The sequence below is a fragment of the Athene cunicularia genome (genome assembly GCF_003259725.1).
Source record: "Athene cunicularia isolate RWA chromosome 17 unlocalized genomic scaffold, athCun1 chr17_part1, whole genome shotgun sequence".
Classification (NCBI taxonomy): Eukaryota; Metazoa; Chordata; class Aves; order Strigiformes; family Strigidae; genus Athene; species Athene cunicularia.
In genome coordinates this window covers 7,850,995-7,878,540 of record NW_020799122.1, presented here as the reverse complement: position 1 = coordinate 7,878,540, position 27,546 = coordinate 7,850,995, and the positions used below count along the sequence as shown (strand labels likewise).

At 43.7% G+C, this 27,546-nt stretch overlaps 1 protein-coding gene across 1 annotated transcript in view; it reads right to left on the bottom strand.

Moving 5' to 3' along the window:
- BRINP1 (BMP/retinoic acid inducible neural specific 1) overlaps window positions 1-27,546 on the bottom strand; it is a 59,671-nt gene continuing 32,125 nt past the window's right edge. The window contains exons 3-7 of the mRNA XM_026860391.1: window positions 22,216-22,385; window positions 20,885-20,990; window positions 14,083-14,319; window positions 7,729-7,951; window positions 1-1,261 (exon numbers count right to left, since the gene is read on the bottom strand). Of these exons, the coding sequence (XP_026716192.1) occupies window positions 121-1,261; window positions 7,729-7,951; window positions 14,083-14,319; window positions 20,885-20,990; window positions 22,216-22,385 (1,877 nt within the window). The 3' untranslated portion in view covers window positions 1-120. The remainder of the gene's footprint in view (window positions 1,262-7,728; window positions 7,952-14,082; window positions 14,320-20,884; window positions 20,991-22,215; window positions 22,386-27,546) is intronic.

Sequence of the window (27,546 nt, the reverse complement as noted above, 5' to 3'; positions counted from 1 at the left end):
CTTCCCCCCCCCCCCCACTTTGCTTTCTTTCTTTTTATTTTTTTCTCTTTTTTTTTTTTTCTCTTTTATTTTTTTACAGCAAAAGGATCAATCACCAACATGTCCATCGAAAAGTCCGGGTTAGCAGAGTTTGGCTGTCATCTGGTCCGACTGTTTGAGGATCTCGGTGTTGTACAGATCTAGAGCGTGGTTCACACGGATGATCTCGCTGTTGGTGAGTCTCAGGCGGTGCTTGAGCATACAAGAGAACAGATCCAGCTGGGGCTTCCCTGGGGCTACGGGAGGCGCCAGTCTATTGATTCGGTCCCGAATATCCAGCAGCAAGAGCATGACGGAGGAGGAAGAATAGAACTGCCCACCTTGCGTGTATGACTGGTTGACCTGCTGCACAGCACTGCGCAGTAGGTCGGCATTAAAACGCAGGCTGTAGCCATACACCTGCACATCTGAGATCTTGATGTAGAACTGACGCTTGGTGGGGTCAGAAAGGTCCACGGGTCCTTGGCCAGTCTCATTACGCAGGAGGGAGGGCAGCCGAGTCCGGCTGCGTAGGTAGATGTGGACGGTCTCAAAAAAGGTTTTCCACCGGTTGCCCAGTAGCAGGGTCCAGTTGTAGCACTGGCTGTTTTGGAGGCGGATTTTCTCCCAGCGTGGGTAGCCGTACTCCCCAAAGGGCATGTTCCAGCCCTCAGAGTGACTCCCACTGAACGGGTTGACATAGACAAAGAACATAGGGTCCAGGCTGCTGTTGCGCATCTGGCAGATTCTCATGGAGATCCCAATCACCATGTGGATGAAGTCCATCCGGTTCTTGTTGCTCTTCAAGGTGAGGGACATGCGTTTGCGCCACCTGGGGTCGAAGAAGGTGTCCAGGCGGATCTCATTGCTGATGAAAGTGGTGTGCACATACAGGCGAGAGTCCATCTTCTGCAGCAGGTACTTCAGCTCTAGGTCTTGGAAGTCCAAGTCCGTCTCAAAGCTGATGAACTGCTCACTCCGCTCCGAGTCTACATTCTGAGGCTCGCAGCGACCCCGGTAAAGCTTATAGCCCTTGTTGCATGAGCCGCAGAGAGAGATGTTGGCAAGGCTGCACATGGCACAGCTGTTGTTGCCCCCGATGATGCAGGGGATGGGGCGCTGGCACAGGCTGGTGCCACCGTGGCAAACGCAGCTCCGTTGGCTTTCCAGAAAGGTCCCCCAGAACCCATTCTCATTGCAGTAGAGCAGCGACTGGACCCGGGTAAGCCATTCCTGTATTGTCCTGCAGGTAGGAATAAGAAAGCATTAGCATTGTAGAGCCTCACAGAGTCTTTCGTGTTGGCATCTTTCTAGAGCCAGTGTTTTCAGGGATATATATGAGACAGAGCTCTCAGAACATTGGTGCCCTGCTGTGGCATCTGGGAGCTATTCCAGTCTATTTCTAGCCTGAATCTGTTGTTTACTCCTTTGGTGAAGAGCAAAAGCCCTCTAAGAAATAGCTAGAAGTTAGAACTGATCAGCTGAAGTCTCTCCACACTGCTCTAGGAGCCGAGACTGGCACAGTTGCCTGCCAAGGATCCCATCAGTGCCCCAGTGACAAAGTTCAGCCATGGGAATGGAGCTGATAAAGTCATGCCAGAGGCTGAGGTGCTGTCAGACGTTGCAGGTCAGCTAACTCCTGGGCTGGCAGGAGAAAACTCCTCTCCATGTCATTGACAATTCCCCCCACTCTCCAATAACAGACTTGTAATGGGGTGAGGCAGAGCCAGTAGTAACCTCTGCTTATGGTGCAGAGCTCAATAACAGCAGAAGAGAGAGTAGAAGTCAGGGTGCACAGAGACAAAGCTGCTAGAACAGCTTCTCCTCTAAAAAGCCCTGCTGCTAATTAACCTCCTCTTACAGCCTCTCCCCTTAACAAGCAGCCACACTTGCCCATTCCCAGGCCCCGCCACTCCCATAATTGTTATATCAGCGCCCTCACCTCCACGTCCTGCAGCCTGGAATGACTCCTAATGAATGCCACTCTAACCCATGTTTGCTTTTTGTATAACCTACTTGCAATGTTGCCTTGCTGCCCCCATCTCCACCAACCCGGGAAATCTCAGCACAGCGACTCCTTTCTCAGCAGCCTTCAGCAGAACGCCTTGTTCAGCCGCCTGCTCCCTCCCCTCCGCCTTCCCCTCAGCTAATGAATACTTCATTGTCTCCTCTGGGCAAAAAGTTCTTGGTAGCACTGCAGTGAGAGGACTGGCTAATGACAAATTAGGATTCAGTCCCTGTAGAACGGGAGGAGTGATTATGGACAGAGGCTCTCAGAGCTGGATTAGTGAAATTCATGGCACCTGCATCGCCTGACCTCCGAATAATCATTAAGCTGTAGGCTGTATCAAAGAAGGCATTAAATGATACAGCAGCAAAGAACAGCAAGATGATTAGGGGGAGGGAGCGAGTGGAGGGATGAGTATAAGACAGAGGAAAGCACTGGAAGGAAAGAAATAATCAAGGAGCAGAAGCAGAAAGGGTAGGGGAAGAAAGAAGGGGAAAACGTTCAGGTAAAGAAAAATGAGAAAGAAATGCAGGGGGTAGGGGGAATAGGAATGGAGAAAGGGGAAAACTGAAACAACAGCAACAATTGAAAGACAGAGGACGGGCAGGAATGAAAAGCAGCAAGAAGAAATAGTGAAAGGAAAACAAAAGAGACAAAGTGAGGAAAAAGGAAGTGCATTAGCAGGAAAATTCTGAAGCCTTGGATGTGGGAAGAGAGAATTTTCATTCTCCTCTGCTAGAGGGCTGTCAGGGTCTCTTTCCCCTATTCACAGCTAGCAGGAGCTCTCCTGCTAGAGGAAAAGACAAGGTCAGCTGGGGAGCTTGGGAGCAAGACAGTGACCTCTATAAATACCTTCTGTAGAGGGAGACAGTGACAACTCTGATCCCTAGAAAAAGTGCACAGGGCTCCTCCTGGTTTCTAGGACAGCTCTGCTTGGGAGGGTAGGGGCAGCACAGCACAGTGTGATGGCATTGCTGACAGCAACAAGCACTCTCAAAACCCTCCCCCGGGGGCCAAGTTTGCCTTCTGCTCATAGGTAAATTTTTGCTCACATTTTCTGTAATATAACTTTTTTTTTTTTTTGTTTGTTTGTTTTTTTACCCCATCTGAACCCTCGAAGTTCCTGTTTGGAAAGCCAAATGCACTTGGATTTAGCAAGGCACCCAGATTCCAACTTCCAGCCTCCCTAAGGTGCTGTGAGCCCCCCTTGATTCCTTCGTGCACCTCCTTGAAAGCTTCTTTCTTTGCTTCTAACCACTAATCTAAGCATGCAGATGAGGGATAATGAGCAAGTGGAGGATGAACTAAAACCAAAGCACCCCTCCAATGTACACACACTGGCTGCCTGGGTTCACTGGCTTGGGGAAATTTCTAGAGGGAAGCACAAGGTTCCTGCATGCTGCCTCTTCCTATGCTTGGGCTCGATGACAGTGATGAAAATCAGAGGTTGCTTTGAAGGGAATATCTCCTGCAGCCCCAAGCCTCATCCCTAGCACCCACTCCCACCATAATTTCTACCCAAACAAGGTCAAGCCCGTGGCTCAAAGAAAGTGAAGAGCTGAGGCAGCAGGCTGGTGGCAGAGAGATGGTAACATCCAGCCCCATCAGGTACCTCCTCAGCATCCCTACCCCTGTCTGGGAAGTGAGGACAGTATTTCCCCGAGTTCCACAGCTCTCTCCATGGTCACGTTTGTTGCTTTTTATGGGACTGGGCTTCCAGATGAGGTAGTAATGGTTGCTCGTAGGTGGTTTCTGAGGTGGGTTTGTCGAGGTACTTGGCACCGTCAGAGGTGTGTGTGTGTGTGTGTGTGTGTGTGTGTGCGCATTCTGCCACCACTTTCATACAGCTGCCAATAGCCTCATACAGGTGCATATGCAAACAACAGCCAAACACATGCTGAACAACTACCATGCGTAGATCTCAATTCCAGCTCTGTGCAAGTGAACAGGACTCCTGATTTCCTCATGCACTTGCTTGTGCACAAGATTCCCTGTGTATTTGTGTAGTGCTGGCTTGATGCTTTACACAGATTTTACATGTTGATAATGTCATTGAATTCATGGGACAAGGACTGCCAGGCTACACAGCGGGGCACGCAATAAAAATTTAGAGTCAGATGGCCATACCCTCTCTGTCTTAGGTGTGTTCTGTCTTAGGAAAAAAAAAAAAAATGCTATCCTTCTCTTATACTGACAGTCAGAAGAGCAAAACGAGAAAGGAGTCTTGGCTGATATCTTGTAATCAAAACTAGTAATTTGCCTGTTCCCCAGATCAACTTTGTGGAGGAAGGATGGGAGGAGATCAGGAGAAAGAGGGTTGGGTTTTTTTGGGGGTGTGTGTATGTGTGTAAGCATTCAGCAAAGACATAAGTAGGACAGGGAAAAAAAAGAAAAAAGAAAAGACGGCTACCCACCATCTGCTGATGGCAGCAATAAAGGACATAATTAAATGAAAATGCAGAATCCAGGGCAGAACTGGGCATTGGCTACAAATATGACAATGGGAAGTGTGATAGGGTGAAAGAGAGGAAAAAGTGGTATAAATTACTCCATTTTGTCTTGCAACTGGGACAGGGTAAGAATATATGTAGGAACAGTCACAGCCCTTCATGTGACAGGAGATAACTTCTTAAAACACACATATGATGGCTCAGATTCATGTGAATATAACCAAGAGATGTCAGGGCTGAAAAGAGCTACTGTCTCAAAGATGAAAGCTGGTAGCAGAGTAGCCACTGGTTTTCATTTTAATTATTTTCTCTTTCATTAAGGAGTCATCAGTTTATCTTTCTCCCTCTTAATATCATTGCAAAAGTTATTTTGCCTAATGTTTGCTACCTTTGCCAGTTCAAAGTATAAAGTAGTAGCGCATGTGGAATTAAAAAAAGGGAAGCTATGTCTTCGAGGGTCACTGTCAAGAAATTTTACATTCAACTTTAATATCTTACATTCCAAAACTAAAATGAAAAAAAAAAAATTACATCCAGGCAAAGCTGTGAGTGAAAGTTATTTTGCAGTATTTCCTGCTGTTGCTCACTGGAGACATGCAGTCCCCTGGCAATGTTGGGACCTGGAAGCCAGGTAATCATGCAGAGCTGTTTCACCATTTAAAACCTATCTGTTATGACAAAAAAAAAAAAAAAATGTTTTGCAGGACAGTGTGGGGCTTTCAGACCAGAAGCAGAGGTCAGGTTATACAGAAAGGTGATGAATAATTTTCTTTCCTCCTGACTTGTCATTCTTCAGGATTAATCAGGTCTGGGGAGGGAAAGAGGCTGATGGGTGTCCCTTGAGACAAAGATGCAGCTTTGTTGTAAATGGTGTCTGAGCTGATTAGAAAACCAGACCATAGAGAATCAAAAAAAACCAGAAAAAACCCCCAAAAAATAAAACCACAGAAAAAAACCCAAAAGCCTAATCCAGCAGAACAGATTCCTTTTTTAGAATTGTGAGTAAAAATGTAGGGATTTAACAAGTTTTCCTTTGCAAACTCACCTTTCACATTCCAGCCTGCACTAGCTGCTGTGGAGGTACTTTTGGGCTTTCTGTATGGAACACTGAAGTTTAAAAATTCTATTTTTATTCTCAGCAGCTGTGAGATATATTCTTAACTAATGACAATTTGGCTGGAGTCCAAAACATGTATCAACTCCCTCCCATTCCTTTGGATGTTATTTATATTTTACATCCAGAGTTTTAAAATGCAGCTATAGGTGCTCATTCAACATGGAAGCTTTAACAACTGAGGAGTTGTTTCTTTTTTAAACAAACTTGTTTGCAAAGAGGTGTTTTTTAAGTGAAAGTAGTGCAGCACAAATATATATATACACACACACATATGCATATATATACACACATATCTCCTTCTTAGCTATTGCAAAAGGTCATGGAGAACCAGCCTAATTGCCAAAATCCCTACTTTTTCTTTCTTTTGGAAACACCAACTCTTCCTTTCCCTGAAGACAATCAAGAGCAATCCTATTTCTTTTTTACATTGCTTTTGAATATATAATGCTGGCTTACTATTATGTGTACTAAAGAGAGAGAGAGAGGCTTGCTCTTAATAGAACCTTTCCATCCTTTCAAAGCCACTGGCATGCTTGATAAGCATCTGTCGTTCTGTACAGTAACAATTAGAAAATTAGAGTATTTCCAAGCTCTGTGTAGAGAACGATGAAATGCATACCTCTTCCATTACATGTCTGTCTACCTAGCCCCTCCCCTGTGTAGCTACAAATGCACAATGACAAATAAGAAAAGAAATTATAATATGCCTGGTGGTGTTGACTTAAACAAATCAAGCACATCAGTCAGTTAAAACCCAGCTGCCATCATCCATTTCGTCCTCCTTCCCCCAGATTTTATAGTATTAGTTGGAGGCTCCCTTTCTGCGTGGCTGACTTGTTAAAATAGAACTGAAACGCTAAAGACATATTTATCTGAATGCTTCGCAGAAACATGGTTGGCTGGGTATTTGCTCGCTGCTGCTTCGCTTTGTTGTTGTGGCACAACTCAGAATAATGCCTGGACATGCTTGTGACTCCTCCACCAGTTGGCTTCTTTATAGCAGCTCGGCCAATTGGCAGGAATGGGCCAATTTTAGGAAGTTTTCCAGACTTTTTTTTCATAATCTCTTAAACTTAATAGATATTTCTCCTCATCCCTAGTAACTGCATCAAATCTTTGTCCAGTAATATGAGATTTCTTGGTAATTAAAGAGTTGTTAAGCCCTGGAAGATTTTCCTGAGCTGCAGAGTGATGAAATGGAAACGCAGTGTGTTTAGCAGCCAGGGGGCTGGATGACAAAAGGAGAAAGCAAGCAATCAGTTAATTTGCTTTCTGAGTCTGAATATTTAGCTAATGAAGGTGGTGAAAGAACAGTTTCTCTACAAACGTTAACTTGGCCTGACCCTTCCAAGAGGGCATGGAAGAAAAGGCACTTGGACTAATTTTTTTCCAAGGTTTTCAGTTTTACTTCAGACAAGGTAGAAAGAAACAGCAAGTGATGTTTATTAAAATTCATGGATGCAAGTCTCCAAAAATGATTGGAAGCAAACTTAAACTCAGCCATAGGTCAGGGCTGAAAGGAGCCAGCAGGAGGTGACTATTGGATATCAATAGTTGCTGTAGCTCTAATGGAAAATCTACTCTCTCCATCTGTAATAACATTGCGAGGCTTCTGGTCAGTGCAGGTTTACTCTCCATTTTGTAGAAGAGATGTCATCTATTCCAAGTGAAACTAAAGCTTCTCTTTCACTCTGGCTGTACTCATTGAGGAGCACAACTCAAAAATGGGCTGAAGCATCTGGTGCTCCATATGTCCACTTTAACAGCAAATGGGAGCTTGAAGCTTGTCTGTGGTACATCAGGCAAAACTGCTTAAAAAGCAGCTTAGTCTGCTTGGCTGTCTGATGTCAGCCCTGTAATATTCCTGCAGAACACTCCAGAATAAGCGGGTTCCCTTCACCTGGGTATGTAAGACCACACAGAAGGGATGTGATTATGCTTAGATATGTGATAAAGGTTACTTACACCTCCAGAAATCTCATCCCAATCCCAGACTTTACCATTTTCCCCCAAACCTCCATGTCAGCACACCCTGTATCCAAAGACTTCGGCTGTTGGGTTTAGGCCCAAGCCCAGGCTCAGCTCCATCAGCCACCCATCACACCACACCCACCCCCAAGGAATGAGGGACGAACCTTTCTCTAGGCAGCTGGTGGTTAGGATTGTGCCGACACCGGACACTGAGGCCAAAGAGTTTGCGGGCAGTCCGCTGGATCTTCTGGCGCTGGGCTTCCAGGGAGCTCTGCAGCAGCTTGTAGCGGTTCTGCAGATCCCAGTCATTCCCCCAGTGCTGGTGGATGCTCCCAATGGTCAGGAAGTGGTTGCTAGGTAGCCTTTTCATGAACGATTTAAACTCATCTGGAACACACAAAAATGCGGAGAAATACAGAGGTTTCTGAACTATAATGAAATTACAAAGCTTTTCATTGGAATGATGGAGAAACAGCAACGGTGTGTGAGGCCATCAGTGCTCTGCTAAAGGAAGGTGATGTCCATTAGTTCACTGGTCTCTCATTCTGCCCCAGGAAGCCCACTAATTCCATGGTTGTTACTGCTCCCATATAGGAAATGAAACCCAGGGAGTATTAGGATGAAACAATAAAGTGTACAGGGTGGAGAAATAAAGAAATAGAAGTCCCTGGAGCATGGGATTATAGTCTAGGGGTTCTGAACAAAAAGCAGTGAGTTGTAATCATTGTCAGCTAAAGAGTCGTCATTTAAATTGTTTTTAAGCTGCTCCTAAAATGCCATTTGTTGTTGAAGTCAAATCACTTTGGCTATATCATTAAAAAAGAGAGAAAAAAAAAAGCCTTAAAAAGTCCCCAGAGGAATGGTTTGGGTTGTGTTAAAATGTCCCGTTTTCTCATTTTTTAAAAAGAGCGTTCTGATTTTTTTTTCTCATTTAACTTCATTTGAAGTTAAATGAGTTGCTTTATGTAACAATGAAAATAAAATAAAATAGTTTTCAAAGCTAAGGTCAGAACAAAATGTGTCAATTTTAGCCAAAGGAAAAAATGTAATTGAAAAAAAAAAAAAAAAAAAAAAAAAAAGACAAAACAAAACAAAAAAACACAATAAAAAAACAGTTGCTAAATGTTGTTTTGTGATCACTTTGTTTCCATTTGAATTTGTTTGATAATGAAAAAAACATTATGTAGTGTTTGAGGTTTTTTCATCACAAAACAGAAAATGGGATACTGTCTCTGTTTATGACCATCCCTTTCTTCCTAACTGTGAAGAATAATTTGCTTAGACTCTGCTTACCAGGCTGGGACATCCTCATATAGAAAAATCAGGTGGTTCCAACTTTCTCGGTAGAAAATAACACAATTTTTATACTAGAGGACTGTGTTTGACACACTGAGACCTTGAGAAACATGAGGAGTGGGCCAACAAAAACCCCATAAAGAAAAACTAATAAAGAAATAAAGAAAAGAACAAAGTTCTGCACCAGGAGAGAACAAGATTGGAAACAAGCAGTTGAAGAACAGTTGCTAGAAAGGTGCTGGGCGTTCTGGTGGGCACCGTGCTGAATGTGGCTCAACTCCATGTTCTCACTGGAGATAACACAAACTGCATACTGGGCTAAATCCAGCAGGTTGGGAAAGTTAATTAATTTCCCTCTTCTTGGCACTCCTGAGGTAGTGCCTGCATTTCCCTGCCAGCTTTAGGGACACCCAGTTAAAGATGGGTGTTGAGAAACTGGGAAGGGCACAGCTCAGGGCTACCAAGATGGTCAAGGGCCTGGAGCACAAGTCCTGTGAAGTAGAGGGAGCTGCAGTTTAATCTGTTAAAGAAGAATCCAAGGGGAAAATCTAATTACAGCCTACAACTGCTTAAATGGTACTTACAAATATGAAGGAGAGAAACTCTCTTATTAGAAACAGATGATAAAACAAGGAGTAATAGTTCACAGCTTGAGAAGATCAAATGATTTATTGAAAAACTTTTTCACTCGGAGTTAATGCAGCACTGGAACACAGAGCCCAGAGATGTAGAAGAATCTCTCATTTCAGACTCTGATAGACAAAACCTGATCTAGTGCTGGTGGTAGTTCTGCTTCTAGAGGGAGGTTGGACTAGAGCCCTGCCATAAACCCCACAAAGCATTCAACAAGAAATGCAGCCATATTTTCCTGTAAATTATCTACATTATTTTTCTTCCTTTCCTAATAATTTCTTTTTTAAAATTCCTTCATCCCATTTTCAGAAGGAAAAGAGGACAATAGCCAAAAAAAAAAAAAACCCAAAACATGAAAGCTTCTAAAGGCTTTTCAAAAAATCCATAGAATTATTGGGGAAAATCAGACCAGATAAATTACAACCTATCATACAAAGCTTATAGATATTTGCATAAGAGATTTCCTATTATTCTGCAACCTGCAGTTCATGCTTAACCGCCTAACAAAGAACATCTATGCGTTAGTCAGTACCATCATCACATAGATGGTAAATGGATGTTCATGTCCTACTCATCACATGGTGAAACCGATCACCTAATAAAAATAATTATCATCATTGTACTATCAAGATCCACAGGACATCTGTTTGTCTCCTTTCTTCCCCAAAGATAACTGAGATTTTTTTTTTTTTTTTTTTAAATTATCTTTCAGGTTTTCACTCTATTTGAAATGCTGCTTTCAGTGCCCTTCTCCTCCCCAAAAATGATTCTCTCCTGTTCAGTGGTCCTCTGAAACTATCATCATGTATAATTGCTTCTGTTGACCATGCTGATTACTCCTGGTACCTTTCAGCAGTAAAAGCCTTGCATTTGCTTCCCGCCCCTTATAAATCAATTTCCTCAAAAGCCTGTTTGTGCAAAAGACCAAGCTCTTTTCCCTCTGATGATGAATGTGCTACATTTTTCATAGAGACGGGTAAGGGAGAAATTTCAGTGCAGTGTGCACATTTTGATACTGCAGTGCAACGTTGGGGGAAAAACAAATGAGCAAAGAAATTTGGCAAAATAAAAGCTGGATGGGTTTTTTTTTTTTAAAAAAAAAAGGGGGGGAGTGAAAAAAGAAAATATTTTCCAAAACAATAGTTTCTTCATTATTTATTTATGCTGGATGGGGTTGTTTTTAAAAAAGGGGGGGAGTGAAAAAAGAAAATATTTTCCAAAAGAATACTTTCTTCATTATTTATTTATATTTATTTATAATTATCCCTGGCGACCCCAACCAATACTATAGCTGCATTGTGCTAAGCCTTGTACCTTTCTGGGAATAGCTCATTCTTAACCCTGAGAATCTCTAATTAACTAATAATTCTGTTTGCTTTTGGATTTATTTTATTTATCTGCTCAGAAAGTGTTGATGATGGCTAGGACTACATCCCCCATAATGCAATAGAACCTCTGGTTTTGCCGAGTCACCCTGTCCCTGCAGGCAGTCCCATGGCAATGACTCACCATCGCAGGTGGAACGGGCCAGAGGGTCCAGCCTCTGGAGAAGAATGGTGGCATCACAGTGAAATGGCCATGTCAAACATCTCTTTCAGAGATGAAACACTCATTTTTCCAGTGGTTGTCTTTTCAGATTAAAAAAAATATCACATTTTCATTACAAAGCAATAGCATGGCAAAACCCCCCACTTTTAATCCAAAGGCTGTTTTAAAATCCAGAATCACAGTTCTGATGCAGAATTTTTTGGCCAGCCATAGTAAAATGCCAAGAATTTGTTATTTTTCTCAATTTACACATGAGCAATGAAGCACAGGACTAAGAGACATCCTGAGCTGTTCTAAAGCAGCATCAGTTCGCTGCAGCCTCCTTGACTCTGAAGATGCTATCTCAAATCACACCAACTCTTGATTTGCCCCACATGATTTTTTCAGATTGACATAGGAATCCAACACAGATCAGGAACAGAATATAGATCTTTTAGGCTATCAGCAGCTTCCTGTGCAAATGGTATTTGCTTTCAGAGCACTCATGTGCCTTTCAGCCCACTTTATTGGAAAAGCCTTCAGATGTCATTAGAGATTTTTCTGACGTTCATAATGAAGAAAATTCTCCAGTTACTGGGCATATTTATTAAAACAAAGGAGCAAAATACTAATACTATATTCTTTTGTGATAGCAACTTTCATCTCAAAGGATAAGTTCACGCATGATGCAACAAAGTGATGAATGAGATGCAGCAGCTTTAAACATAAAGATAATCACTCCATCTAGCCCTGAAAAGCCTCCAGCCCTGGGTGGAATATGGCTATAGCACAGCAGAGAATTGCACTGCAATATGTCACTTAAACATGGCAAATGAAAAACACCTTCTCCTGTTGAAATCTCAAGGGGAGGGAGACTGAATATAATTATCCACCACGGTCTTTGCTTAGATCAAGTGCAACAAGTACAGAATGTAAGAGTAAAACAATCACTGTGGGACTGTAATTCTTCTCTCTCCGCGGGGCTCTCACCTTCTAAGTGTCTGCATAGATTAGATCCCCCGGCAATGTAAAGGGGTTTGATGAGTGGTGGTCAACATGCAGCTCTTGAGCATCTTGTCTGAAGATCCTGTGCTAGAACTAGCAACTAGTAACGTGTAACTAGTGCCAGAGATGTGCTGGTGGGCACTGCCAGTAACCCTAATTTGTGTAGTACTGAGCTAGCAGAAGCTTCTGAAATCCACATTTCTGGTGTGCCCTGGTGTAACCACCCCACCCATGAGTCCATAGAAACTTCCAGGAAACCACTGACCTCTTCAGCTAGTGACCTGCTTCTGGAACTGCCCCAGCCTTGTGGCTCCCCATAGTATATGGGGGGATCTTGTCAAGAGAGTCGTCAGCCTTGAGACATTAACTACTGGTCTGACTCTGTTCAGCTGAGCACCCGGTTGACAGCATGAGTCGGACATGGGAATCTGTGCATCAGCAGACGCGGCAGCAGGGTTCACATATTGAAGTACGAAGCAGTCCTCAACAGCCCACTGAGGAAACATCACAGGCTGCTTCATTTCAGTCATTAAGGGGATTAAGGTGACCTTCAACGTGAAGGAAGAAATTGCTGCTGGGAAGACTTCTGAAGAAGAATTCTTCAGTGTCTTGAATGGAGCTAAATGGTCCCTTCCCTCACGGTTTTCTTTCCTAACACAGTGTGCTGATTTTGGCTGGGATAGCGGCTGGTACCGGGCTATGTTTAGCATTTGTGCTGAAAACCAGCATTGATATGGCAGAGATGTTTTCACTACTGATGAGCAGTGCTTACCCAGAGCCAAGGCCTTTTCTGCTCCTCACCCCACCAATGAGCAGGCTGGGAGTACACAAGAAATTGGGAGGGGACACAGACAGGACAACTGACCCCAGCTGACCAAAGGGATATTCCACACCGTATGATGTCCTGCTCAGCATATAAAGCTGAGAAAATAAGAGGGAAGGAGGGGACATTTGGAGTGATGTCATTTGTCTTCCCAAGTCACCGTTGTGTGTGATGGCGCCCTGCTTTCCTGGAGATGGCTGAACCCCTGCCTGCGATGGGAAGTGGTGTATGAATTTTGTATTTTGCTTCATTTGCTTGCATGGCTTTTGCTTTACCTATTAAACCGTCTATATCAACTCATGAATTTTCTCTTTTACCTTTCTGATTTTCTCCCCCATCCCACCGGGAAGGAGTGATCAGTTGGCCATGTGGGCCTTCATTGCCAGCTGGGGTAAAACCACCACACATGGAGACCTGGACAGTTATGACAATAATCATTAAAGAAAATGTGTTGGAAAGTAACTGGCTAACACTAAGAGATGAGAGTTAGCACAGGGATAAATTCTTGATTAAGTGCTGCTTGCTGCCCGTGTGGCTTCAGGGTAGGCAGACCACTTGCTAAAGGAAAGGATGCAATTGCACTGATAGTATTGCTCTCTTTCATATCTCAAGCCCTTGGGACCGCATATCGTGTAAGTAATATAGCCCACCTTCTATGGGTGTTACCAGCACCAACGTGCACAAACCCCACCGACATCCCCAGTGTCACCCCACGAGAAAGCGGAGGGAGAAAAGAAATGTTCACACCAGCAGACATCAGCACTGTAGGAGAGAGAAGTCATTTTCCCTTCTCCTCTCTATCTCAAATGAGGTGTCATCTGGCCTGTGCTCTCTATCTGTGAATTGCCTTTCACCAAAGCAGAATAAATCATTCATGCAAATCTGAAAAGCAATTTCTGCATCATTCATATTGTGGAAGTTTTGCTGTAGAACTATTAGAGATTCTGAGCTGGTTTGGTATGAAAAATCAGATTTTTAAATCAAACAAATTCTTCCATGGAAAATATCCCTTTACACATAGAATTACATGTGGCATGTGGTTTTGTCTGTATGTGTAATATGGAAAAAAAGGCACTCCCTCAAGACTAAAAGCATGTTTTGGGGTTCAATATCCTCTATTTTTTTTTATCCAAAATGAAGCATTATATTGAAGGAAGAAAAGATTTTTAACTGGTATAATATAACGTGTTTTCTTTTAAATAAATCAATCAGAAAATGTGTTTTGCTCAGTTACCTGAATTCTCCAGATCTTTATAGGCTTCTGTCCAGGTCTTGGCCATGTTTGCTAGTGTGTATTCCATGATCTGGATGTCGGTGATGGGGCAGTTGCACTGCGGGAACTCCTCCGCACACTGGCAGCCGCACTGGCTGTTCCGGCAGATGTACTCCCCCTCGCCATTGCACATGATGTAACTCAAGGCAGACTGGACAAACTTCTCTTGTAAATACTGAGGGAAGATGATCTGGAGACCTGGCATAGAAACAAGAGGCAGGGATGGGGGCGGGTGGGGGAAATGTCATTGCAGGTATCTGTTGTTCATTTCAAAACCTGTTTCATTAACAGCTTGGGAAAGCGATGCTGAAGAATTAAAAGCTGCTGGGATTGGAGCTGTCATGAGTAAGGAAGGTGGGGTACGAATTGCACACCTCCAGTGCAAGAGTTAGCAGAGAACAGAGCCCATATGGTCTATGAGAGAAAGGTGACATGTTCCCCCTTCCCAATGACCAGTGCACCCTCTTCATCCCAGTCCTGGATCCCAGTACAGTACAAAACACCGGAATGCAAAGCCTCCCTTGTCCCCAGGTGCAGGTCTTTTTTATACTTTGCAACCAAGTGCCAGTTCAGAAGTGATGAGCATTATGCTGTTCTGACCTGTTTTGAGAGACACTAAATAGTTTTGGTACCACAGAAACAAGGAAAAGACACACAGAAAAGAAAAGAAGAAAGGCAGGAAAACAGAAGAAAGGAAAATAATACAAGGTGGGATTTATAAAAGACCCTTGCAGAGTTGAGCACCCAACTCCCACAGTATAAACACAGGAGTTGGGTACCTGAGTCTTTTTCTGGTCACTCCTTGATAGGAAGGCTACTTGCCAGATCCTATAAAAGTGCAAATGGATTTAGAGCCAGTGATTTCAGTGGTGCTCTGAAGATTTACATTAGCTGAGAGGTCTATCCCCATGTCTCCTTCTCCATAGGCAAGTGTTTGTGTATCCATCCATCTGTGCAGGCATTAGGGTAGGTGTACGCTTGCTCAGGTACCAGAGGACAGGATAACAGTTTAAGCATTTGCCCTGCGTAGAGTGTACATGTTTTTCCATCCTGTCCTTCTCCAGCCCTCGTCTCCATGCTCCCTGCAGACATCCCTGAGGATTCACAGCTGTTCCCTTCTACCTGGCGAGTCCTAATTGTCAGACTCTGTTAGCGTCTGTGGTGTACAAAGCAGAGATGACAATAACTCTGAGTGAGCCTTTTGCATGAAGCCTGGCCTGCTTTGCCTTCCTTGTAAAAGGCCCAGGGATTTTGGAGTGGCAGATAAAGGAGTTTATGGCTTGAATAGCAGCACTGAACTCCAGTGTAATGAAGGCACGCGGGTCAATTACCCATCTGTTTGTGTTTCTATTGCGCTGAACTACTGTATCTGTGGCTGACAGCTCATTGAAGTGGAATGAAAATAAGACAATAATTCAGAGGAGTAGAGTGTGCAGGAAGGGCAAGAAGGGCTGTGACTCCTTTCAGGAGTTCAGGCTCATCTCGGTGATGGGTCATGTTCAAGACAAGAGAAAAGTGGTGGGCAGTGGCCTCAGGACTCCCATTACCCTTTTGCTTTGGGTTCCACAGAGACACCTCAGCCTTAACAAGGTCCCTTTGGAAGACCAGGTTTGGGGAGATCAGGAGGTTGTTGAAGGCACAAGGACCTCTGTTTGCTCTCCCCGTTCTGCTATTGCCAGGGCACCGTCTGTGTGAGCATCATGCCTGGTGGCAGTGAGCTGTCTGACCTAATTCGCAGCCGAGCATGGAGCAGCGGCAGCCGCCAGGCAGGAGTAACACGGAGCAACCTTCAGCTGAAGAAGACATTTGTGACACTTGCACAAGGAAGGATTTAAGGCCTGGCATTTGGAGGCACAGTGTCTGTGGAGCTCCTGCTGCCTCGGCTGCAGTGCTGTTGCAGGGAAGGGAGGGAACATGCAAGGGGCTGACCACAGTCTATGGCATCCCTGACACCTCAAAACTAGTCTAAGGAGGATCAGCATTTTGAGGTCCTTTTGGTCTTTCCTGAGCTCAGCTTTCTTCCTGTTGTCCTCAGGAAGTACTGAAGTTCAGTCTCTTTTAGAGATTTATCTGAAGCAAATACCGCAGAGGGATGGTCCCTTTTTGAACCTTCACCTGGACATTAGGGATGGTCCCACCTGCCAGGCTCCAAGATTTTCCTTCAGAAAGGAAAGAAAGTGCAGCCCTATTGGAGAACTGAGTTCTACAGAAGGGACTTGGAGAGCCTGAATGCTGTTTTGCTCACAGATTGCAAGCTCACAGAAGCAGAAACTGGACTTCTTGGTGTACATTGACTTTGTTTATTCATGGTCCAATCCCATGAATAAATCTTTCCACTCTCTGCTTCATGAAAGAGAAATCTGCCCTGGCTGCAGCCTTTGAATATAAGGCCCAAATGACCACAGGATCTTCAGCTCACCATATTTTCTCTTTGAATTTTAACTTGGATAACAAGCTGTCCAGTCCCAAGAACAACTAAAGTTTCAGAGAAAGCACTTCCCATTGCAAGGGACATCCATTGTGTGCCTCAGCACACGCAGAAACACAAATACCCTGTAATCTCCAAAACATAACATGGTCCCACCCTATGCTGCAGAATGCCTCATGTGGATGCTTGCTTTTTGTCCACAGAACTCATGGTTTCTAAAAAAACATTTCCAGGATAACCTCTTGTAAGAAATAATCTCACGTTTAAGAGGTAATCAGACCCCCTGTACGCTTAGCACCAATTAAAAAAAAAAAAAACACACTTATATAAATACTTAACTTTAATCAGGTAAGCAGTTCTGCTGGAATCCATGCAGTTAATTGTAGCATTTAACAAGCAACACATATTGAAATATGCGCTTGGACCAGGAACACAGGTGACACACAAATCCAGCTACTTATCAAAACATGAGTGTGCACACACCAAACACAAAGCCGTAACTTTAAAACTGCAAACATGCTGTAGGGATTATGTGTGACTCAGAGATCTTCCAGCCAAGAATTTCCTTGTGGAAGAAATCAGTATGAAATACAACCATGCCTGCTTTCGTATTTGTACCTTGACATATATACAGAAAAAGATACCCACACAAGGGCAGATTCGTGTCAATATTTCTGGGTTTATACTGAGCATCCTTGTGACCAGATCCTAGCAAGACAGTGTACAAGTACTGGGCCGGTAGCATCTCACTCAATCCTGGTACCCACTTCATTCCTGTGTAGTTCCATGCCACACCCAGTGACTAAATATTACTGAAATTGTGTTGATTACAGCAGTCAGTAAAGCACAGGTGTGATTAATAGTTTTTAAGGTAATCTTTACAAATACGAGATTGTAAAGCCATACTGGTTGAGACCACTGCTCTGGGTGCTTCTGTTGCCACCTTTCAAGCTGGAAAGCTGCAGTCCCAAGGACTGTAACAGCACACCAGCCCCACAGAGCAGCTTTCAGCCAGCCAGGCTAGCTGGGAAAGCCCTGCTGCCAGACACAGCCTTAACAAAACATCCCCAGAGGCTGTTTTGTTCTCCAAGGAATTTCTTTGAATATTGCAAATATTTTTAAAAAATATAAATCTTTCAATGATGTCTCATGTCAGCAGCCAAGCAGGGGGACAACCTGGTCTTAAAGACTGAGATACTGGACCATTTTCATGGGGTGAACACCCCAATCCAAGCCAGAGAACACAAGGATCCACAGCAGCAGCTGTAGCTGATAGTAGATGCAGAAGGTAAATTTACTGGTGATGAGCGTTAGGGACAATATCTTAGTTTTGAAGGTAACATTGATCAGAAGGAGGAATTCTGCTAGACTGTAAAGCATGAAGTTCCTCTTTAAAAATTAAGAGCAGAACAGATTTGGTATAGGTTTTTCTGAGATAACTACAGGCAGAATATGAAGTGTCTGACAAGGGAATATGTCCTTAATTCACCTAGAAAAACTATTAGAGAGAGATGTTTGGTTTTGGACTGTATATAAAAGGCTTTCTGCATTAAAAGAGGTAAATTTCCTCAGCTCTAAATTAGAGCTATTTGAAACATTTTGCACAGAAGAGTTCTCTGTTGAAAATGCAGCTTCACTGAAGCATTTTGTGAGAGCATGTTGACTCCAAAAGCACTTTTGACAGGGAAAGGTCTAAATGTATTTCATACTTCCTCATTCTGTTTTGCTGAAAAGCTGAAATATTTTATGTTGTCATTACGGCTCTGTCCATCTGAGCAAAGACTTTAGTATTAATTGTAATGCAAACTTTAATAGACTATTACCATATTTAACATAACAAACTACCTAATATGCAATAAATCTTTTTTAATGTTGAAATGTTTAGAATAGCATTTTACCCTATTGAAATAGTGCCATGTTGCAGTATTGACACATCACATGTGCAAAAGGATATGTCTCTGGAAATTTAATCTCCCAAAACTTTTCAAAATGTTGATTTATTTTTTTTTCCTGTCAAATTTTCAAATGTCAGCCTGGGACTTTTTTCTAGGGAACACAAACTCCCATTTCCCAAGAGACTGCTGTAAAGCATCTTCCCTCCAATGCTCTGGCTTACTCCTTTTCCAGGCAGCACAGGCCGGTCGTGCGTCAGGCACACGGGAGGCAGAGGCAGGGGAAGGGGTGTTTTCACGCTGGTGACAGGGACAGGAGGATATTAAGAGCAAATAAGCGCAGTCACCTGTGAGATCCTGGGCCCTAACAAGATCCCCCCACGCCCGTGCGGGAGGTTGCATCACTGCACAGCCCTCCCCATGCACAGGACAGGGAACCTGCCCCCAGGTAGTGCTAGGACAGAGGGAAACCTACTGCAATAAATGTACCTGTGTATGTATCCTAGTGCAGGCATCTGACACAGATGTACGTGCATGCTGGGTCCGCAAGGACACCGGTTTATACATTAGTGATGCTTTTCTGTCCATGTAACCCCAGGTGCAGAACCAAACACCCCGCGCTGTGCATGCATTGAGGTCCTCCACTAAACCTCCAGGCTGGTGACCTTCCTGAACCCTACACGTGGGCATGAAGGTAGCTCAGCTCTGGGTCTGGCCACTGCATCTCCTAAAGGGCACATCTCTGAAACCACGACTCTCAGGGCTGGGCAGCACAAAGCAAGTTCAGAAACAGAAATTCTCCCTGTCACGAAGATGCTGCTCTTTTATTGAGCCGGCTTCAGAGCCAGAGTGACACGAAGGTAGTAACATGGATTTCTGTCAGCAGCTCATGCCCGGCTGCTAATCAGATCAGAGGAGACTCAGTCACGATCCATTACCTGCAGCCCTGTGACTAATTCCTAATGAGGCCTCTCAGAGCAGAGGAAGGATCCTGGGTAATTATCCCAAGAACCACACTCCAGATTAGGCAGAAAACACTCAGCTGTACCTTTAAAGGTCACTTTGTTCTGTTAGGAAGAGTTCTTACCTTCCTTTCTTCTCTTGCTGTCTCCCTTGGTGTGGGTCTGGCCTCTCTCTGCACTGGGTTATGCCACGAATCTCCATGAAACTCATGTGTGGTTGACCCCTGAGGTCCTCTGTTCCCATCAGAAATCACAGCCTCATCCACCTTACAGCCCCTCTCTCTCCTAAGTTTTCCCTCTTCCTCCACCTCCTTCTCTCTCCCAGGTGTCTTGCTTTTTCTCTTCTCTTGTGGGATCAGATAGTCAATAGAGATATATTGATTTACCTACTTACCAGTTTGTCTGCCTATCAACTGAACTGTCTGCTTATTTAGCTGTTTACCTAGTTATCTGATGTGCCGTCCTTGGGTTTTCATTACCAGCAGCCATCATCACAGCATATAAAAAGCCTCAAATTGTTTATTGTTAATTAGGTAAGAACCAGAACTCAGTGATTTAGATAATCACCGGAATAGTGAAAACAACCTGCCTATTATTTTTAAAGGCAAATAATAACAACAATAATAATATATCCACAACATGACTCAGTAAATGAAACCCAGTTTCTGTGAAACCAAGATTAAAACACCACTTGCCAAATTATACTCAAAGCGGAAGATGTAATGTAGCCCATTCATCTGAAAAATTAAAATTTGTGCAAGTACAAGGATTCCAGAAATAAAACCATCTGGGCAAATGAGCAATTAAATCCCACATTTCCTTATTTTGTCAAAAACTTGGGAATAACCTTAGTAAATTACACGCCCAGTGAATTTCCTCCTCATACTGAAGTTGACTTCTTGCTAACCAGCATGTATTTATTTATTAAATCAGTCATGACCTCTATATGTTGACTTCTGGACTAGCTCCCCAACTGGGACTGAAGCCATGGCTTCTAGCATCCAAATAAAACCTCTGTGACTTTTCCCAAAGATTATGGTCATTAGAGAGTCCCAAAAGCTGATCTACAAACCTCTTAAACAAATCAGCAATTTGGGAGGGACAAAGAGAGACGTGGACAGAATGCCCCTTCAATAATAATGGAAAAGTTCACATTTATTAATATCAGTGTACGTATGATATAGTGAAGTCCATCAAAATTCAATGGCGGGAGGCACCCAGACACTTCACCGGGGTCCAGTCTGCAGTTCCTTGCGCCTTTAGCTCAGTCCCTGTTGAGCCCTGGCTCGGCAGTTCTAAGGCTTCGTATGACACCACCAGAAGTCACCTGCTTCAGGGAACTTACAGTGAAGGCAATCACAGAAAACATAGGAGGCGAAAAGGCTAGAAAAAAGGCCACCCCTCTCTCATTTCACGCACACACACACACACACACACACTCTATGCCCTGTATTACCATCTCCCCCATTCCTGTGCCCTACCTTGCAGGTGGAGTTTGCTTTCAGTGCTTTGCAGAAGGACAGAACTCACAGAGTCCAGATTGTCATAGCTGTTACAGCCCAGGGGGCCAGTCCGAGTTTCTGTTACCTATGGAGGATATAGAAAAGAGAGAGCATTCCCTTTGATGGCAGCATTACATCTTAACTGAGAACAAATGCCCTACACCGGGTAAACATAGCTAATATTTGACAAAAGCTGAAAAAACAGAGTGAATTGTATCTGCTTGCTTTACGGCACTGCATGTTATTCTGTCCTTGGCAGTGAGGTCCTGTAGATTGATGTTTCTTCATAGAGGATCACTGGAGAACATCAGAAGCCAGTAGAGGAATTATTCCCTGGCTTCTCTTACTGGAAAGCAAGACACAGAGATGTATTGCCAGCCCACAATGGTGCCTAGTGCTCCCACAACACATGTGCGTACCATCCTTGTGCTGAGGATAGATGGAGGCACAGATGACCTGCAGTGCTGTTGCTGTGGTTGTTGCTGTTGGTTTCCAGCCATGGAGGAGAGCTGCTCTTCCTGAATTCACAAAGGGCGATTATCTGCTGTCACTGTTTCAATATCTCAATTCGATTTCCCATCCAGAAGGGAACAGACTCAGCCATGAGACACCACAGAACAATAACAAGAGCTGAAACCTTTCAGAAATGGCTAACAATGATGACTCCATCCACATCACCTTCCCTGGAGTGAACTCTGCAACAATAAAATCCCTCCCCAGTATAGGATGATTGCTTTCAGAGAAGGCAGCCTTTGTCTGCAGAGCCATTTCCCCTACTCTGTATGCTCTGAGGAACTCCCCTTCCTTCCTGCTGCAACCCCCAAGCCGTCTCTCAGTCCATTTCATTCCAGATGCCTCAGTAATGCCACACTGAGTTTTTCACCTTTTCTTGTAGAAAATTCATCTGAGAGATGTTTAGCAGTCTTACACCCACAAGAGGAAAATACTTCTGCATTGCATGGGGTTGCCCATTTCACAGACCTGCCTTTCCCTTCCAAAACCTGCAGCGCTGATCTGGATTATCTGTTCCCTCCCCCTTCCAAAGGTCACTGCCACACACAGTGGGAGTCTCCTATCCTACATAACCATCACACTGAATGCTCACCTCTCTCCAGATAACTGTCCCTGGGGAAATCAATTCTTCAGTAAGAGTCATAAGAGAACAATTTACTGTGGGAAGTCAGTGTGGGAACAAAACAACTTGTGATCAAAAAGACATCACACTGGACTGGCAAAGTCCTGCCCCATATCCCTACAGGACTGGTATGGACTCAAAACCTTCTTTTTCTTCCCAAGGTGAGATACAGTACCTTGATTGCTCCGGTAGAGATCTGGATCTCATGGAGTCTCCTCATGGTGCCATCACGGTCTACAAAGTAGGAGGAAGCAAGCTGGTGCAACGCTTCAACGCTCTGGGTAGCGTTTCCTGACTTTCTGTCAAGGCGGCTTTTGTCCATGTACATGGTCAAGGCCTCCTCTCCTGCAGCAGAAAGGAAAGGAGATTTCAGTAAGGCCCAGGAGGCTGCCATGTAGGGTCATCTGAACAGGAATGCATGATGTCACGTCGCACCTGGAGAAAGAAAACACCAAGACCTAAATTAAAACTCTTAAATGAACCCACCCTTCCTCACCAGTATTGGAACCTCAGTGTAGTATATATGAGCCAGAATACATTCTCTAGGTCCACCACACTTGTAGATCAGCTCCACTAAGTGGAGTAGATATAACATTTTGGATGTTTATTAGCCCTCATAGCTTTACCACAACTGTTGGAAAGGATTCAGACCATTTGTCCCTCTTGAGGAATGCTCTTCTCTGTGGGCATGCCTCTGGAACAATACACACCTGACTAGAGAAGATGCCACTTTGAAACAATTCTCTCTGACCTTGCTTCTAGAATGAACAAATTATGGTTTAAGTTGCAAATAGGACACAGGTACGTAGGTGGGTACAGGGAACAAGGAAATGCTAGTTGTACCTCTTTAGCTTCTGGTTACTGTGCAAAACAGTAAGGGCAGGGGGCTGAGTGAAGGAGAGTGATCAGAGGAAAGAGCAAATGAGAAAGTTAAGTTATTTTTTTTTTTTTTTTTTTCCCCCTCCTCTCTTAGAGTCTCATTCAGTGACTTTAAGTGGAGAGTGGAAAATATTGTGCAAGATAAGGGACAACAGGTGATTTTGAGACAGTCATGACAGAGATCTAGGAGTGAAGTAGTTAAGACCCAACAGCACCAAACTTCCTAAACATTAGCAGAAACCTGAATGTAACAAAAGATATATGAAAAGGACACAAAGCTGAGAAGTAATATTTGCCTAAAAGTTCAATTTGTGCTGTATGAGCCAGATTAAAATCCAGTTCATTCTTAACACAAGGCTGGTGTTATAGGAGTGAAAAGGTAGAATAGCATCCGGCATTCTTAACATTTGAAGTTCTGATTTTAATAAATGAAGATAATAGATAACTAGGGTAGGAATGTGCCATTTCTACATAGCTCTTTTAATGAGAAGAATGGTACTTGTTCGGATTTGATAGATGAACCACTGATGAATTCATTGCCTCTGGCAATGATAGCATGGTCAAAAAAATGCATCACCACTTTTTAGGCCAAGAAATATTTTTCTCTTTAGCATTTTTGTCTTTTTGGGGTTTTTTTAAGAGAACAAGCACTTACTTTTCTTAAAAGTTCGTATTAGCTGAAATAGTTTGATTTGTCCAAATAATTTATTTTAGTGCATACATGCAAAAAACCCCCAACTCAAACCAGTAAGCCCTCCCCCTTGCTTTTCGTGGAAATTTTCCAGCTTTTATCTGGAAGCCAAATGCCTGAAAAGAAACCAAAAATATTCTGGCTGAAAATCAAAATATTTTATTACTTTTCAGTTTTTCAAGCGATTGGTATGCTGAAGATTGAGCCTTTGGCTTTGAGAGGAAAAATGGAAATTTTTGGTGGAAAGAAGACACCCTTCAACAAAAGAATCGATCAGTTGAAATCTTTTAATTGGCTCCACGGGAGCTAAGTAGAAAAGTTTGGCATGTAAAACTCTCTCTTTAGTATTTTGTTAAAAATAACATGCTATCCTTTGACACAATCAAAGTTGTAGTAACACTATCATCATTGTTACTTCTCACAAAAACACTTTCCCTGGAAAATGACCAGCTTTGATTTCCTTTATCACCATTAACATTATTTTGTGTTGGGCGGTGTGAGGAGACCTTGGCAGGGATGAAGGCTCTGTCACATCACAGTCCATCCACACAAACGGCAGAAAGATGGTTCCTGTCCCAGAGGATTTAAACCCCATGTATCTGATGAAACACAACAGGGGTACACAACAAACAGCCGGCAAAGCACAAGGTAATAAGATGACTGTGATTAGTGTGAGAAACAGCAGTCAACGCACACCAGAGGCCTGGCTGCTGTCAATGCATTTTCAAGTTTCATCTCTGAGGCGAGTCTTACAGGGAGATTTGAAGGAAGGTCAGACTTTGTGACTTTCCATGAGGCAACTCGTTTGTCACCAAAAGGGTGCCTGCATGGGAGTTAGTCAAAAGGCCTGGGGGAAGATAGGCTGGGTTGGTGTATTTTGAGCCAAAAGTTTTGTTTATCTCATGTGATGGAAGTATTTACCTGCATGGAGGTGCAGCAGACATAAATGATGCTTTCCCTCCATTTCATGAGGCTGTGAAAGGAGAGGGAAAGACCAGGGATAATTCTCCCCTTAGCTGCGATTCTCAGAGGAACCTGTGGGATTCAGGTATCAACCCTTCTTCAATTCCATCAGCAACTGGAAAAAAACCAGCTTTTTCCGGAAAAATATCATGCCTTCTTTTAATAGCCAAGGTGAAAATATCAGGATCTTTCAGTCCAGACAAGTTCACTTTAGTAGAGGAATGCTGATATTTGAGATCCCTCGGACAGAGAGCAACCAGAAAGCATGGGCCAAATTGCACCAGGAAACACCACTGGTTTCAGATTACCAGGAGATTCACCATTAGCATTTAGTCCCCAGACAGCACAGAGCAGGCAATGAGCAGTTGAGACAGCTCGTAGACATCAGACAGGAGAAACCTGTGCTCTAGGGTAGTGGAGATCAGCAATTTCTCCACGAAACCTGTTGTTTTTCCTCCCTGAGGTGTTTGGACCCCTCCACTGGGAGGAAGAAGAAAAAACCAGGAAAGCAAAGCCCAGGATATCTGATGCTTCTCCTGAGGGACAGAGACTGTCCCTAGGAGTGAAAAGGGCTGAGCAGAAATAATGTTGCTGAAAACCTATTCTGTATACATGTGTGCAGGCCTGGAAAAGCACAGTATCCCCATGGAGAGTGCGCATGAGAAAGCAACCCTTGGATCAAGAGAGGTTAATAGACTTTTGCTGCATTATTAAGTCTTAATTTTTCGTTTATTAAGCGGATGCTATGTTCAAAGTTGTCTTTCCTTCAGGGCTTTCCCTGCAAATTGGCTTTTAGCTCTGTGTGCTCCATCCCGGAGCATGGATGCCCTCAAAATGACCCTTCACCAATCCCTTTGTCAGAACAAAACTGGAGCAGAGCTGGTTTTTTATTAGGCTCCAGGGGGACCCGGCTGCTCTCTCCGTTGAATGGCATCAGAGCTGTTCCTCATGTGGCCAGGTGTGAAAATAGCTGCTGTATTCAGGTGGGCTGGCCTGATCCATCACCCAGCCTCCTGGGGTCCATGCAGCAGCTGGCATTTAAAAGCAAAACAATTTCCTGTGTGTTTGTCACTCGTTTGCAACTTAATAAGACATCAGGCTAAGTTACAAACAACTGTAATCCAAAGCAGAATTCTTGTAACTTTTCTGAGGAGACATAGGTCTTGGGAAAGCAAGGGTGCCAGGACATGTCTGGTTTTATATCCCAGTGGTCTGGTTTAGCCCACAGACTGTGATTAGAGTGTGTCCTCCTTGCATAATGCATGCCCAGCTTCATCTACATTTTCTCTGGGACTGCCATTGCCAAGATAAATCCTTCTTTTCTCCCCTACCATTGCTCACCATGCTCTGGGCTGATGGAGCATTTAGCACTCCTCTCCAACACCAGTTCTTGTTACAAGTCTCTGCATATTTAAAGTTGTTGTGTTGTAAAAATCAGGAGAAGAAACAAGCCCCTGTGAATAATTCACAACCTCACACAGGCAAAATTAAAAATATATTTTACCATCAAAGGTCTTTCTTATTTTGAATTTCTGTGGAAGTGAGTGGCAAGAAGAAAAAGGCATGTCAATGGGAAGAAAAGTACACCCACTAAACCAGTTCTCAGCACTTTACTGGATTCTTACTTGGCTGGCTTGGGCTCTGTAAAATATGGCCCTGAAAAGCAATTTCCTCAATAAAAAGTTTATCTTTACACCGACTTCACTGAAGCAATCACTTGTCTTCTTCAATGCATGGGAATCTGCTTTTGTCTCCCATTTCTTGCTGATGGAGTGGATGGTTTGAGTGCTTGGACTGGAAGAGCAGCTTGAGGATCTTTGAAGGACGTTTGGAATACGAGAGGCCGTTTGACTTCAGTGGATCTAAGCCAATTCACCTACCACCTAATTTGTCCATGAATCATATGCACACATCTAATCTCATCTATGTCTCATCCCAGTGTCTGCAGAACGCTTTGGGAACAGACAGATGGCCAGAAATTCCTCAAAGTTCACTGCAAATTTCACAGTGCGGCAAGGCTGGAAGTCAGGTACATTAGAAGAAGCAACAGCAACAAATTCTGTACTAAAATTAAGACCCTTGACCACTGCAGAATCGCTCTTACAGATAGTTCTCAAAAAAAAGGCATTCAAATATACACCCAAAAGGGATGAAGAATGGCAAAAAAAGGACAAGATTAAAAAAAATAAAATCAGCAGCAAGTATCAAGAGGAGCTGATTTTCACCCTTCCTGTTTGCAACAGTCAGTACTTGAAGTGCTTATGCTGCACCAATGGCCCTACAGCACTCTGTCTTGTGTCATCACCGACACACCCTGCTTGCACACGCAAACTTCTCTGCAGTCCTTGCATATTTGTTTTGATCTTTACTTAATTATTGTTTTTTTCAGAAGTCTACTCCATGTCACTGCTTTCACTTAGGCATTTAGCACAGGCCTTTCTGGCCGTCTCTTTCCCTGTTGCACACACTCCCTGACCAACTCCTTGAACTCCCTTTTCCGGGAGCTTTTTAAAATCCCTCCAGTTCCATCAAGAAAGGCTGCTTTTCTCCCTGCATTTGGTTTCATTCTGAAAAAAAAAAAAAAAAAAAAAAAAAAAAAAAAAGAGGGATCAACACATCCTACTGTCAGTTTAAGGACAGAGGGGCAGGAATGACAGACAGGCTCCCTGGGTAAATGAAGCGTGTTTATCTTGATACACACCAGCACACAGACACCATTGTCGGAGGAGCACAGGTGCACACGTATCACAGATGCTGAACTCACACACATTGCACCGTGAATTCAGTTGGAAAGGCTATTCGTACTCTGGGGATTTTCATCCATCTGACGGGCTTTGGCTGGGGGAGATGCAGCCTGGCTCTGTGCTGCCAGCCAGTCTCCGTGCGGCATGGCCGAGGTTTGCAGGTGCTGCCCAGTGCCTTCCCCACCCTACCACCAACACCCGTGTAAGGAAACAGCCCAGGTTGCCACCT